We start from the raw sequence: 16317 nt of genomic DNA, 5'->3' as shown, positions 1-16317 counted from the left end.
TACTGTATTCTTTAGATGGTTATTTTCACTTCACTTTTTGAATACAGGGCAGCAGTAACATCTACATTGTATGATAAATCACCTACTAATGGTGGCTCTTTGGAATTTATAAACGTATAATGGGATTTTGCTGCCTTATTTATAAAAGGCTTTTAGTGCAAATTTAGCTCTTCATGGATGATAAATTATCTGACACAGTTATAGTAAAATGTCAAACCCATCTTACCCATCTTAAATTCAGATTGACCCATCTCACTGTTAAACATAAATATCATAGAATCATACAGTCATAGAATGGTAGAATTGGAAGAGACCTCCGGGGTCATCAGATTGGTCCCTGCGCTGAACCAATGAGAGGCAGCAGTCACTCACCCATTCATGAATTCATAAATGAGTGTGTGAGTGAGATCTGCCTCTGATTGGTCAGGCTGTGACCAATTAGAGGCAGCTCATTCAGCAGGCGGGGATTTTAAAGCCCCGGCTGCTGAATACTATAGAGAAGCAGTTCAGGAGAACTGCCAGCGGCTGCCGCTGAACTCTGGCTGCAGCGGAAAGGTGAGTATACATTTTTTTTAATTTTTACACATTTCTGGATGAATTGCAGGGAAGGGCTTATATATTTAAGCCCTTCCCGACAATTCATCCCTCGCTCGCCCGCAGCGCATTGCTTTCAATGGAGCCGGCTGTATTGCTGGCTCCATTGAATTCAATGCGCTGAACAGCTCCGGCCCGTTTCTAATGAAACGCGGCTAGGAACAGATTTTTCGGGCGATTTTTTTGGCCCCGGTCACGCGATTTGCGGATGCGCATCCGTCATGCGATCCGCAAATTGCGTGAAAAAACGCCCGCGTGACTAAGGCCTAAAATGGTCCTAACGTTTGGTCCACATAACGGACCTATGTGTTTCACCCCTTTAGGGGCTCATCAAGGACCAAGTGTAAGGATAAGGGTGAATGCCTACGAACGGATTTCTATCGCGTTTCCCATGGCGGAAATTCGTGTGTGAACCTAATAGCTTTCTGCGAGCCAATGCTCACATGCAGAATTCTACAGCGGATTTCCGCAGCGGGAAATAAATGGCGGCATGTTCTATTTGCCACGGATTTATGCAATAATGGAGACCGCAGAAATCCGCTCGGAATTCCGTGATCACTCGCATGCACTTCTTTGTTTTTAATCGCGGTACTTGTAAATCCGCGATACGGCGTAAATCCGCGGGTGTATCCCACAACTCTTGTGGGCATGAGCCCTTAGGTATAAAAAAAAAGTTACAAAAACGTGCTGTAAAAATTGCCAGTTTCTGCATAGTAACCCATGTGCTGCTAATAATATTTATTTGTGCAGCCCGTTAATATCACTATAAACAGTCCAACACGAGTGACAAACACCGTATGTGCCCCACATATTTCTGACACGCTTATTTTTCACATGTATAAAATACACAGTACTTAGCAAAATGCTCGTACATGCATATCTGCTGTGTGTGTTAAATCTTTCATAGCCTATATTGGTGCGTATTACGTATATTAAGCACATGTAATATGGGATGACATATGCCCGTGTGAGTGAGCCCTCCTGGATTTCTGCCATACACGGTGAGTGTTTTGCGGTCGTGTATTTCTGTCCTTTAATCCCATGGTTTGTCATTAGTGATGGACTGCTTGTAGAGATATAAACGAGCTGCATATCTTAATATTATTAGCAGCACACGGGTAACGATGCCTAAATTGGCAATTTTTACAGCACTTTTTTGTGACTTTTATATCTTATCTTCACATTTGTCCTCTGGTGAGACCTTCAAGGGGCGAAACATTTAGGAATGTTTTGTGGACCAAATGTTAGGACCAAAATAGGGCATTGTAATTAGGGATAATTGCTGGGCTGCCCTTGTCAGGGTGATCGCTCTGCCAACCATCAGCTATAGTGTATTGCAGATGATGAGGAACCAATAGGGGCAGTTGGATCTTGTTCCATATTGTCCCTCATTTTTCCAGATGAGGATTTTGGAAATATCTCTGCAAGCTACTCCCGATGATAATTGTGTTGGGTCGGGACTGCATACTTGCTTGAGAAAGGCTTCAGTTGAGGCCGAAACGTCGCCAGTCTCTGTTATAAGTAGGTAATTTAAAGCGAAACTTCTGCTAAGTACATCAGATGCTGCCTGGTTTACTCCCTATACTTTGCCTGTTATTTTGGTCATTGATCCGGACCATACTGGGCTTGTGCATTTTTTGCTCCTCACTGTTATCACAGTAATCAACAGAACTGAATAGGATTTTTATATCCTTATTGAGTGCTGCAGTTGTTACGTGCTTCACATACTGCGGTAAGACTGATCTTACAGCACATTTTGGTAAGACCCATTTATTTATGATTTTCATCTAATTGCGCTCACTCATTTTTCTGTAGTCTTTCTTGCTAGCATCAATTATTTATATGGTTAAAGAGTAAAAGTTATGTGTTAACTCAGTATAATTCATCACCCTTCCCTGTCCTTACTTTTGTTGGTGATAACATTGTAAAAGTGGTAATGCTATACAGTCTTCTTTTCTTATGTAGAACCAGGGAAGGGATAAGTTCTCTTGACACAAAAGAGTTTTACAATTCGTTCCCCCACACTTGATATCAGAATTTCATCATGGCTGCTGTCAGATGGACTTAGGGCTGATGCCCACGGACGGATTTCTGCTGCGTTTTATGCAGCGTAAATCTGTTGCGTTGTCCCGCAGCTATTAGGTTCTATAGAACCTAATAGCTCAATGTTCACACTGCGGGAGTCTACCGCGGAAGTCCGCAGATTGAAAGAAAACGTGGCATGCTCTATTTGCCGCGGGAATACGTGTGGCCAACTTCCATTGTAGTCAATGGAAGCTGGCCATTATGCTATACTTCCGCTGTAGCACCGACGGCCGAGTCATCCCGCACTGCCGGTGCGTCACGCACTGTACTGTGCATGCGCGCCAGCCTGCCAGGCCGGATGCATACAGCAGATCCAGAGTGGTGAGTATGGGGGTTTTGGAGGGCGCCGTGGTGGACTGCGCTGCGATATTCTGCTAGCGGAGTCCGTCACGGCCGTGGGCATGAGGCCTTAATAGATCTATGTAATTTCCATTCCTTACACCCAGGACCTACAGCATTATCCCGCAGCTTGGATGTAATATCCAATTGGTTGGATACAATGACACACACAATGGCCCCGTAGGCAACTGCCGGCTCTGCTTATTCCTTGTCTTGGCCACACAAGGACTATTCAGGGCTGATGGAACCCACATTACATGTTGGGCTGGTGAATATTGAAATACATCTGCAAACATCTGCTGTTATTAGACATTGCTGCAGTGACACAATTCTCAAAATGTTACTTTTAGCTAAACCTAAGTGCCCAAGTCATAATCAGAAAGAACAAGCAAGTGGCTACATAAGACTAGAATATATTTAATGATGTGACTCATCCTTTTTTACTGCTATATTTTAATATAGCAACTTTTACTAATATTATCTGCAGGCAAACACTCCAGGGCAAGTACAGCGGCGAGCCGGGAGGAGAAGATATACTTCACTTACAATAACTCTCATCATGAGCACAAGGGTTAAATGTCAAATGAGAAGTTAGTCAAATAAACCATTTCAACAGGGTATTTTTGTGACTACAGATGTAGCAAACGTCAACCTGACTATTAACCCATTATGGTAACAACTGATTCCTACAATGCTGTGAGTCGGGTTACCACGCTGTGCCACTCATGATGATGATGTCTACATCTATATATGTGTTGTGGGTTCTGGGCAGGTCGCTGAAATAAATAAGTACAACAAATTGCTGCATTCTGAACTTGAATCAAAGTTTTATTAATAGAAAAAGACTTTTAATGTATTTTAAGTAGGTAATTTAAAGATTTGGCAAGAGTAATTAGTGTTGACAGATGTAAAAATTCTAGTTTGTAAAGTTGCATTTTTCCCCTGCTGTTTTTGCATAAATCCTATAACTTTGAAGTTGGGAAACTCCTCTGAGCTTCATGATTATACGTGAAATGCATTTCAATTCCTGTTTAGGATTCTTCTCTATCTAGTAATCGTGTTCCAAAAATATCTTTGATCATACCAATTTCTAAGGGACCTTTCACACAGGATGGAATTTTTTCGCAACAGCGTTGCAGAATACACCTTCTTGCGGAATATTTAGCGCCAAAATCCCCACGGCTAATGTGCAGATTTGGGTGAGGAGTTAGAAATAGCAGAATTCTGCATCAAAATTCATACTTTGGGTAGGAATTTAGGGACGCCATTTTCTGCCACGCTGTTATGGAATATTCTGTACTGTGTGAAGGTTCCCTTCTGAGGTCCAGTGTTACAATTTATATTTAGCTGGCATTTCCTTGGGCAGAAAACTATTTATAATGTAGAAACCATAGCATACTACTGCAAGCAGCGGGCTTTACAATATTCACTTAGCTTACTCATGCAAGGACTATGTGATATAGGTCTATTCATTCTGACTGACATTTACATTTAAAGGCTCTTGAAGGTGGAAGGTGTAGATCTGGGATAGAAAGGATGTCTTTGAGCTTTTGCAATGAGAAGTACAGTATCTTGAGAAAATTCTTGACTAAGCATGTCAGCGTTTTCAAATTGAGTCTTATGGAATGTGAGAAAAAAACTCTATATACCACCCTATGAAATAGGAGACATACAAAGTATAGTAGAGGTTTCACATACATCTCTGGGAGAGCTCTTATGTGTCTCTACTAGAGATGATCGAGCATGCTCGTCCGAGCTTGATGCTTGTTCGAGCGTTAGCATATTTGGAACTACTCGTTACTCGAGCAAGCACCAGGCGGTGCTCTGATGCTAGATTAAATTTCAGGGGGGAGAGCATTGAAAAATGCTCGACACCCAGCGGGTCCATTGAAAAATGCTCGAGTCTCCTATTGATTTCAATGGGGTTCATTACTCGAACAGAGCTCTCGAGCATTACAAAAAGCTCAGCTCGAATAACAAGCACCTGAGCATTTTGGTGCTCGCTCATCTCTAGTCTCTACACAACAGCCTTCTGACAGCCATGTATAGATACAGAAATCAGTAATAGAACAACACTCCAATGTGTGGAGTACCTATATAAATGGAGTCGGGAGGGGTATTGTCTCTCCTATAAGAGAGCACCTAGAAAGTGAGTGAGGAGACTTATAAGGCCATGCATGCTCCTCTGGGAAATATATACAAATAAGGAAAATGGAACAATACCTCAGCAGCGCCACCTATTACAGGTCTTTGTAACACTGATTGGGAATTGAAAACCAATTCATACTGTCATACTGTGTGTGGATTCTGGCTTGGCTATTGAGAGTCCTATGATGTGAGGTGTATTGTCTCTCCTTGAGAAAATAAATGGAGAAAAGGCAAAAAATATACACTTGTTTGATTGTGTAAAGTGCACAACAACCAGAAGTGCTCACAAAGACAGCTGCAGCCTTCTCCAAGCAAGTATCGGTGGTCATGCCTTATGAAGAATCATCCAGGAAGGCCACAATGGAGAATCAGTCAGGGCAGCTGAGAGAGGAACGCTGAGACCACATCATATGGAGGAAAATATTTACTGGCAACGTGTCATACCGACTCTTTCTCAAGCCCATACAAGCCCTAACATTGAGATAAAAGTTTAAAACTACAGAGAGGCACACAGCGGGATGATGTCATGAACCACACAGCCTGGCTCTGACCTTGGTGTTTGAATCAACAAACATCGATCTCTCCCTCTCCCCCCCCCCCCCCCGCTACCCCCTGCTCACTCCCGCAACTCACAGCTCCCCCGCGCTGGCAGCTGAACCTTTTCTTCCGAGCGGGCAGGTACTCGCTAAGGGCAATACTCGCTCGAGTAATTGTCCTTAGCGAGTATGCTCGCTCATCTAGTTGTCAGTAAACGACTTCCTCACTATCATGTGGTCTCAGCATTCCTCTCTCAGCAGCTCCACTGATTCTCTATTATGGCTTTCTTCATGTATAGACACACACAATTCCTATGGATCCATTATCACTGCAACATTGACAAATAAAGCTAAGGTATCGGATGAGTCACTTTTTCTTGAGCTATATAGGCAAAGGCACTATTATTGTTCTTCTATTGAACGCTACTTCAGAATTGCCCAGGGTCACGTGAACCTCTTGGTGTTATCGAGCTTCACCAGAACTATTTTATGTATATTTTTAAGATCCATTTATCATTGTTTTGAGTATTATAAGTCAAATTTAAAGCTGTTTAGGCTCCGTTCACATGACAATCAGGGGTAACCTCAGTGCGCACATTTGAACAGCACCTTTAAACTTATTCCTTCTGCTTATGCAACCATATACAGTTACATATATTTGTTATTAAAGCAATCTCTCGGACCCTGGAACAAAATTTATCCACAGACCAATGAGGGAAATTACCGGGGTGGACAAAAATATGGACACACCGTACAAAATGCAGGCCTGAAATTACATGGGATTATAAATCATATTTCAATAAAATAAATAGAGACCGATTTTAAGTGGTGGTAATATGACACAGAAGTGAACATCTGCCCGAGCAACAAGGTTCCATTGGTCAGGAGTTTAAGCCATTAAGCTGCTGTTACCAGCTGGCTCTCAGAACCACCCAGAGCAGGGCAAGAGGTGAAGTAAACACAAATTTGGTGGGAAAGCTCTCAGCCAAGCTGGGGTCCAAAGGGTAGCTCACTGATAATGATGAAAACCCCATGCATTTCGTACAGTGTTTCCATATTTTTGTTCACCCCTTATTATTTTTCCTCCTATATATTGCCAATCTTTCTATCCATTTTGTCACTGATCCACCTTATCCTGGGATCCCTCTTCATTACTGTAAGATGGCCACATGACATGCACATGTAAGCAATGATCGTGACTCTATCACAGGTCCTAAACCAGCAGGTCCTAAAACAGCAGCCCTGTGCTTACAACTCCAATCCCCTTCAGCATTTCAAATTGCACCCCCTGAAACACCTATACTATAATTTCCTAATAATTACTAGTCTACCTATATGGGTCTGATGTATGCTGGAAGTTCACTTTTTTGGCTTATGTCTAGTTTTTGAAGCATATAGTTTATAATTAGAGATGAGCGAACGTACTCGTTTAGGGCGATTTCACAATTGAGCATCGCTTTTTTTGAGTAACTGACTACACGGGGGCGAAAAGATTCGGGGGGCGCCGGGGGTGGCGTGGTGGAGCGGGGGGTAGCAGTAGGGAACAGGGGGGAGCTCTCTCTCTCTCTCTCCCCCCCCTACACCCCTCTGCAACCCCCCGCTCACCCCCGGCGCCCCCCGCATCCTTTTGCCCGAGTAGTCAGTTACTCGAAAAAAGTGATGCTCAATTGCGAATTCGCCCTAAACGAGTACGTTCGCTCATCTCTATTTATAATCTGACTGGCTACGTCTCCCCTCAGTTAGCTCCGATCTGCTCCAGCCCCTCTGTTTAGATTTTACCCAGAAATGTATGGCTGTCAAAATGTCCCATGGTCAGCTGGCATTCCTCCTACTTTCTGTCCTTCAGGAAATAACTGAAGGAGTTATGGGAAGTTTGTGAAACACTTGGGAATGTTGTACACCTGGATGTTCCTTGCTATCAGAGATCTTCTATCACCCTGCAGGTAACATCCCTAGCTGACAGTGTAGTACGCTGCCTTATTCTCTACCTCTTTTCAACATGTATATAAGATTGATGGCAGAAAAAGACCTTGTAGTCCGTCTGTTTGCTTTCATATCACTAGGTTGACCCGACGATCGCTGCGCGAACATAAAATGTTTGGAGAAACGGCTGTTGTGAACTTCTACATCTGCTTGGTGATTATTCAGTGTCACTTTGTATTTGGAGCAGATATCTAATACGAAAAAACCTGCAGCACTCTCTTTCTCTCTCTCTCTGTCTCTTTGTCTGTTTCTGTCTCTGTCCGTCTCTCTCTCTATTTAAGTGTCTGTCTGAGCATCGCTCCACTCTCTCTAGTGGCGCTCTTGACTGAAGCACAGCAGTACGGATACACCTAATCTTTCTCTTTCTGGCCAGCTGCACACGAACGGGTCGGATTCTGCATGCGGGACCCTGACCGCAGCCGGCGTCCGCGCGTATCTGTCACTTCTTTATCTGTACCGTAAATAGATGCGGCGAGCCGCCGGACATGTGCAGAGCAGGTTTTGTTTTTTTTAAATGACGTGGGTCCCCGCAATTTATCCACAATGTTAATTACAAATAGGCCACAAGTCAAACGGCTTCCAGTAACTTGGAAGCCGTCCGTGTGGAATCCGCACTGAAATAGAACATGTTGTGATTTTTCCTCCACTCACAGAAATCATAATTGGTTTCCGCGAGTGAGCAGGAAGAAGCGCTTTTACATAGCATACAATAAACAGTATTTGCTGCATATCTGTGGTGCTGTCAGAGTGTTCAGTGATGAGGGGACTCCCCGTGGGGATGAAGGAATCCCCTGCCACAGCTGTCACAGCAGTGGCAGAGGATCGCAATTATCTCCCATTGCTTCCAATAGGGCTAGCGCTGCTGTCTATGCCATGTGTGAAGACTTAAATTCAAATTACCCATAATTCCTACTGTAAATTATAATTTACCATAATAATTGTCCATAATAAAAAGAGAGATTTCCTGCCAAATAGATGTGTGGATCATCTTGCGAAGCGTAATACATCATCTTCTTACAATCTAGTGTAAAGTAGCCTGGCACTATGAACAAAGAGACATCTACAAGAGGAAAATGGACCCTACAGACTCAGACTTCCGGTTCTCTGGTCTAGGTCGATGGTTACTAACTCATTCATTCGCCCAAGTTTTCTCGACTTTGTCTGATTCCGCCGCATCCCCATATCTATATATATATAGGCGAAAGCCCTCACTGACCGACTGACTCACCACTAATTCTCTAACTTCCCGGTTTTGTGCAAAAATGAAATTTAGCAGGAGCATTCTTTAGGTCCTAAATAGGAAAAGTAAAGGGGTCACAACTCAATTATTCAATGCTAAGTACAAAAGTAAGTGCACCCCTATGTAATGTAACTTCTCGGTGTCGTACAAGTGTGAAATTTGGCACAACCATTCTTTAGGTCGTAAATAGGATAAGTAAAGGGATCACTACTCGATTATTCAATGCTAATTGCAAAAGTAAGTGCACCCCTATGTAATGTTGTACAAACATGAAATTTGGCACAAGCATTGTTTAGGTCCTAAATGAGGAGAATGGGAGGGGTGGCATATTCTGCAGAGGGGCACCAGTACATGCAGCCTGAGGAGAATCGAATGTTCTCCTATGTGTATAGATATTTTATTTTTCAGTTCCTCTAATGTAACCTTGACTTCATAAAATTTTCCATGCGAACACCACGTAAACACCTGTATCAAATTAACTTGGGACGAAGATGGTTATACCAGCTAGTGATATATATTTCCAGGTGAATAACCCTTTAAGCATGTTGCTTAGTTGCTGCTCCACAGCATGCTTTCAATGTTTCAACACCAATTTTGTTGGAAGTGCCAACAAAATAAATATATGCTTAATTTTATTGGCAATTTCCATTTTTATTACCGTGAGTAGTTGTCGTAGGGGCCACGGTACACTGCTCTGCCCGGGGGCCCATAATGCTGTTTAGGCAGCACTCACTGACAGTACTGTTGATTTTTTAGTCACATCTACAGGAAGTTTATTCCAAGTACCTACTACCCTTTCTGCAAAATAATATTTTCTTACATTGATTCTGATCCTTCTGTTACGGCACTCTGACCCCCGAGCGCCAGATGGGATGCCCTGAACTTACCGCACCCCACTGTCCCTGCCTACTTGCCTCGACCTGGCTAACCCCAGGTGGACAACTGGGCGGCGGTCCTTACTCTGGCTAGGGACCTGGCAACTACCTAGATGAAACTAACTACCGGGGGACAGAGTGCCGACAAGGGAAGGCAGATGGAATAACCAAACAGGAAATACTATGCGAGGCAAAGCTGGGAGGGAACCTGACTAGCAACCTAGTGAGCTGACTGAGGAGAACCAACAGACAGGACAGACTAGCTGCAGACAGAACCAATAACTGGCAGTGAGCTCAGGTCACTGCCAGCCTTATAATTGCAAAACTCCGCCCATGGGTGGAGAGTGGGAGGAGCCAATTCCCCCACTCACACTACAAGAGAAAGGAAGGGGTGCGGGCAGCTCCCTACGGGCGGACCCGGCCACGCCGCCACACACCGTCCGCCCCACGTCGCCAGGAGAGCCCCGACCTCAGAGCTCCAGGACGCCGGAGCGACGTGCCCGACCGCGGGACCCCGCGCCGCCCTGCATGGTAACACCTTCCCAAATGAATTTTACATTCTGCTCTTTTGTTTTGTGTTTATTCTTTTATTAAAAACACACAAACCTCATTTAGGCTGGGTTCACACAGGGCGGATTTACTGCGGTTTTTCCGTTATGGTTTTGCCTCAGAAGAACTGCTTCTGTTGCAAAACCGCATCAAAGGTTAATTTGGGCTTGCGAATTTTCGTGCGGAAAAATATGCAAGCGTTTTTTTCTGCTGCACTTTTTTACTTTTTGCCACGGATTTGGCTGAGTCCATAGAGGTCTATGGACAAAAAAGCGCTGTGGAAAAGACAGAAGAATGGACATGCTGCATCTTTTAAAACCGCGCCGCAGTTGCATTTCCGCACTGCGGCTGTGCTGAAAAAAATCCGCACTGTGAAAACAGCGTTTTGGCAAATCTCATTTGTGCTGCATTGCACTGTAAACGCAGCGGTTTTGCCGCAGTGCGGATATGCAACGGCAATCCGCGGCAAAACCGTGGCAAATCCGCCCAGTGTGAACCCAGCCTTAAACCGCTAAAGGCTGAAGACGTCTTTGGTGGACCATTTTTTCCCCGTTAGATACACATATTTTGAGCCAACAATCATTTTATCAAGAAGCTTTAATTATAAATGTAGCAGTGCTTGTTTTCTGCCACTTCTACATATCATTGTATATGAACACTGCTGTCTAAGGGCTCGTTCACACCAGCGTGGCTTTATCGCAGTATTCGCACGTGAAAAGATCGCGTCTATTAGAACCAATGCTTTCCTATAGAAACGTTCACATGAAGGAATTCTAGACGTGCATAATACTCGCACCTAACAAAGATAGAACATACATGTGCAAAGCTGGCATCCAAAGTCTGTGCTGCGAGAAAACATAGGACCTGACCTATCTGTGGTGCGCGATGCATGGGAGTTTCCATAAGCTCCTATGGGAGCTGGATAACACGCACCACGCAGCTCCCGATCATGTGAACAGGCAATTTCAATGCTAATTAAGCTTGAGACTGTTAGGGCTGGTCGGCACAGATGGACAGGGAATTCCTATGCCAGCCCTCTCCCGTGATCCTACCTACTTGCCCCCCTGGGCTAAGTCCCAGGGCAACAACTAAGCGTTGGTCCCTACGCTGCACTAAGGACAGGGAGATGGGAAGGAGAGCCCCGTGTAGCAAGCTGGAAGGAAACAACGGATCTGACAGAGAGTAGTCCAGAACAAGCAGAGTCAAACCAGGCAGACACATGTGAAGTACAAGAAGGGAAAACTGAGTCAAAGAACAAACCGAGGTCAGAAAACACTAAAGATCAGGTCACTATAGCAGGTGTAGGCAGAACCAAACACTGGCAACCAGAGACTGACCCAGCCAGGCATATATACAGAAGTCCCCGCCAAAGAGAGGTCACATGACACCCAGAGGGATCCCAAAGCCGCCTTTCCCCGGCGAGTTGCACCGACCCGAGCGCCGCACAACTGACTAGCAGACGGGACGCGCTGTCAGCCGCTGCAACTAACCACTAGAGCAGGAGAACCCCGGACACCGCCGCCAGACTGGGTCCCCGCCCAAGGCGCGCAGCCCGTCTCGACCGGTGGTAACCCCATTACTAACAGAGACTTAATAGCTCAAAATCGGCCGTTCACGCTATTTTCTCCCGAACGTTATGCAATTTTTTTTGTGATTCTATCAGAGCGTGAAAAGCACGCTAGTGTAAGCGAGCCCTAAATCTCAATAGGAGATCAGTCAAGGAATCTGGATTGTAATCAGCTAATAAGAACAAATGGAAGAGAGGAGCGGAGGGCTGAAAACCAAGTCACCAGTCCAGCTTCACCGATGGATCTCCTATAGAGACTTAGGGGCCCAACAAGATGATTGTTGGGCATTTCAGCATTCAACAGTCGTCCCAGCGAATTGCTCCTGTTTTTTCACACAAGAGCAAGGATTACTCAGTGAATGGAGGCGAAGTGTGCTGGAGATGGATGAACGGCTGCCTGTTGTCACAGGATGATCGTCTTTTGACTTTTTTGGCTTCAGAAACTGAATGACAAATGAAATATTGTTAGTGGTTTGAGTCGCTGTCGGCATTTACACTGAGCAATTATTGGTCAGATTCCCATAATCCAGCGAGAATCTGAATGATATCGCTCAGTGCAAAAGTGCTCTTAGACTGCAGTGTCTGCAGACCGTGATATGTAGAAGCTGCAGAAGATAAACAGTGCAACATAAAAAAAAAAACTGTACTGCAAAAATCATCGAGAGCCCAAAATACAAGTCAAAACTGGATGCGCTGGATCCGTAACCCTGGAACACAAACAGATGTCTGGGTGCTCTGCTTGGGGAGACTCAATGCCATCCCCCGACCTACTCACCTCCTTGGTGTCTCCACACATTTTGGGTGCTCTACTTAAAGAGAAACGACACCCCTCTTGACCCACATCTTATCTTTAAAAACACAGTATTCGGGCCCCTCACAGGAGTGTATGTGCAAAAACACTTGCATAAGCGCAACACCTTTGCACTGTGAACGATGAGCTTTTGCGGGTTCTTGTGCATATTACTGTACTCGCACGGCCAGTTCACATGGGCGCGGCATACGTATGCCATGATTTTAAAGGCTGTTTAGCCTAATGAGTTACAGATGTGTTGTTTTTCCCACGGAATTGCGCAGCATAGTGAGTGCACGTTTGCACGCCTCCCATAGACTTCTATGGGTACGTTTGCTGTACAAATCTGCACAAAAATAGAGCATGCCGCATTTTTTTTCGCGCTCGCGAAAAAAGGTAATGGTAATTAATAGAGATGAGCGAGCATACTCGGAAAAGCACTACTCGCTCGAGTAATGTGCTTTATCCGAGTATCGCTGTGCTCGTCCCTGAAGATTCGGGTGCCGCTGTGGCTGACAGGTGAGTCGCAGCGGGGAGCAGGGGAGAGCGGGCGGGAGAGAGGGAGAGAAAGATCTTACCTCCGTTCCTCCCTGCTCTCCCCTGCAGCTCCCCGCTCCGTGCCGGCACCCGAATCTTCAGGGACGAGCACAGCGATACTCGGATAAAGCTAATTACTCGAGCGAGTAGTGCTTTTCCGAGTACGCTCGCTCATCTCTAGTAATTAATCCATTGAAAACAATGGGTTCTATTATCTGAGTACTGGATGCACAAGTTTTGCGTGTACAAATATACTGGTGTGAAGTGGCCCTCTAATTGGAGTTATTGAAGTCATCGGCTGTTGAACAACACCTGTTCAGTCGCTAGAAGTGCTACTCTGTCATCCTCATAATACACTAATCTTTTATGCAAAATTTTAAATAGACAGGAAGCAGTAAGTCCGTCCCGTAAATCAGCATTGATGTCATTCTAATGAATCTGTAAATACTGGTCCCCAACTGCCTTTTCATGGATCAAACATTTTGGATTCTGATACCTTTTAGTAACCAATCGACCTTAAATTTAGATCAGTTTGCTGTCTTAAGAATGACTGAGTGGCAAAGAGAACAGGAATGAGAATGTATACTGTGATTTATGTGCACTGAGGTCTACTGCTGCGATAAGCCACACTGAAGACATGAGGCAAAAGCAAGTCCTGATAAGTGGAGAATCACCTGACACACTGTGACAGAGTGTGTGCACTAATCTAAAACAGCACCACAGTACAAGCAAGAGACTATGTAGCACAGACTTGTTGCTATTTCTACTGAAAACTGCCAAAATACCAACGTGTTAAGAGGCTGATTGCTGTAAACAGCCGAGCTATTGCCTCTAAAGAGATGGGTGATTGCCAAGTTTTGTGCCTCTGTAAAGTAGTGTAACTGCCAAGCTGTTTCCCTCTGTAAAGAGGTGTAACCATTCTGCTTGTTGCTCTCATTGGGAGACTGTAAACACCATGCCCGTTGCATCACTATGAGTAAATGCCGTTTTTCAGAACCCTGCTGTGTCCATGTTGTAGTCAGCGCCATCCTCTTGCAGGGCCACACAGTCTGGCATAAAACCTGTAAAGTCTGACCCCTTGCATACCAAATATACAGATGTGTTCATCCTTTTCTTTTCTCTTGACTCTAAATATTCTGAGATATGTGCCATAAGGTTACCAGCGTTTATAAAAACCCACAAATTTACAATACGTCCTCACAAGATGTCTACGCGTGGCCACCCTCCCAACAGCACCATAAACTAAGTTACGACGGGGAGCCAGGTGATGGATTTTTTTATACTAACCCGCTCTCCCAATCCTGTGCTGTCACTCAGTGAAGTTCGCCCGCAGCACGAAAATCTGACTCTTTTCAGATCGTTATATGTGCGCTCTCCCATAGAAGTCCATGTGTGGGACAAAAGCTGGACTCATTTCAGATTGGCCTTCGCATGCTCTCCTACAGAAGATTCTGCATAAACACATGTCAATCTGAAAAGAGTCAGATTTTCGCGCAAACTTCACCAGGTGACAGCGGAGAATTGAGAGAGTGGGTAAGTATACAAAATGCAACACACTGCACCTCCCCAAACAGCACCACAACTTAATAATGGTGCTATTTGGAGGTATCAGGTTCCCTTTAACTAAATTCATGGAAAGGTCAGTGTGGACATACAGTGAGTGAACAAAAATATGGAAAAACTGAACGAAGTGCATGGGAATTTAATCATTACCTGAGAGCTTTCCCGCCAAATTTGTGTTTACTTCACCTCTTGCCCTGCTCTGGGTGGTTTAAGGAGCCAGCTGATAACAGCAGCTGAGTGGCTCAAACCCCTGATCAATGGAACCTTGTTGCTCTGGCAGATGTTGACTTCTGTGTCATATTATCTCCACTTGGTCTCTACATGTCTTATTGAAATATGATTAATAATCCCATGTAACTTAAGGCATGCATTTCGTATTGTGTTTCCATATTTTTGTCCACCCCCTCTATCTGTATTTTGGGAGAAATTCCTAGTGTACAGGCCGAACAGAGAGCCCGACCACGATGTGATCTGGCTGTTTTCACAGAGGTGTAATTATATGTAAGTCAAAGTCAGGAGTTGGTCCAAAACATGGAAGATACACTGTACAAATCTTTTGATTGTCCCTTTTCTCCGCTCGGGTTCCACTCCTGGTTCTGGTTTACAAATACTCCTTGAAAATACTAACCAAAATGCACAAGTGTGACAGTGGCCTTCAGTAGCTTTGTTTTATGACTAGTGTACAGCAAACAAAGGTTTCCTCTTCCTGTACACCAGATACAAAAAACAGACACATTCATATTTTTTGCACCTGAATGTAAAATAATTGAGAGAAAAGTTCAACAAGCATTTACAGTTCTGTAACGAAATGTCTTCTAGTTGGTGGACAAGTTGGTGATTCCTCGCAACTCCTTGAGGTTCTGTTAACTTTCTATGCATGGATTTCTTTTCAGCTCCTGGTTTACATCACTGAATCCGAAATACACTAATTACTATCCCCACTTGTATCTGTAATAAGTGCTTTCTCCATAAAGATGTTCTTTATTAGAATTGCCATAGCCATTCATTTATTTTACACTTTATCTAAAAATTTAATTTGCCTTTGAAATGGTTGATAATTTATTCAGCTGAGCATCCAAATGGCTAAAGAACAAACAATAATAGCAAGAAAATGACTCCTAAATTAAAAAAAAAACAAGCAAAAATAACCAGAAAAATCTATTACCTTAAAGGAGGTGTAGAAGGATTGCCAGTCATCTTCCCCCGCTTCTGTAGCAGAAATTGTTGATGAGCAAGTTGCAATAATTAAATCCAGTCTTCCTGCGCTGCCATTTAAATTGACACTTGGTTCAGTAAAACTAACTTGCATTGCAGGATCTGTCTGTGCAACAGCTTTCCGCAGCGTGTGTTTGGAGTGAATCAGATGCAGAACACTGAAAAGCACAGAGGAGAATCCAGCCTGTGAGCTCCACTACTGGCTAACTGAAGCATAGAGCTGGAGAACAGCTTCATTTGTGCAGCAACAGAAGCCCCTCTTCAAGCTGTACTCATCAATATTGACAGGCAGTGCT

General features: G+C 44.2%; 1 protein-coding gene across 1 annotated transcript in view; it reads right to left on the bottom strand.

Annotated features, from left to right (window-relative positions):
- NPSR1 (neuropeptide S receptor 1) overlaps positions 1-16115 on the bottom strand; it is a 283390-nt gene extending 267275 nt beyond the window's left edge. Inside the window, exon 1 of the mRNA XM_066584499.1 lies at positions 15972-16115. Within this exon, the coding sequence (XP_066440596.1) occupies positions 15972-16115 (144 nt within the window). The remainder of the gene's footprint in view (positions 1-15971) is intronic.
- Between the last annotated feature and the right edge of the window lie 202 nt (positions 16116-16317).

Source organism: Eleutherodactylus coqui, chromosome 12, assembly GCF_035609145.1.
Source record: "Eleutherodactylus coqui strain aEleCoq1 chromosome 12, aEleCoq1.hap1, whole genome shotgun sequence".
NCBI classification, from domain to species: Eukaryota; Metazoa; Chordata; class Amphibia; order Anura; family Eleutherodactylidae; genus Eleutherodactylus; species Eleutherodactylus coqui.
This window is presented reverse-complemented; position numbering and strand designations above follow the sequence as displayed.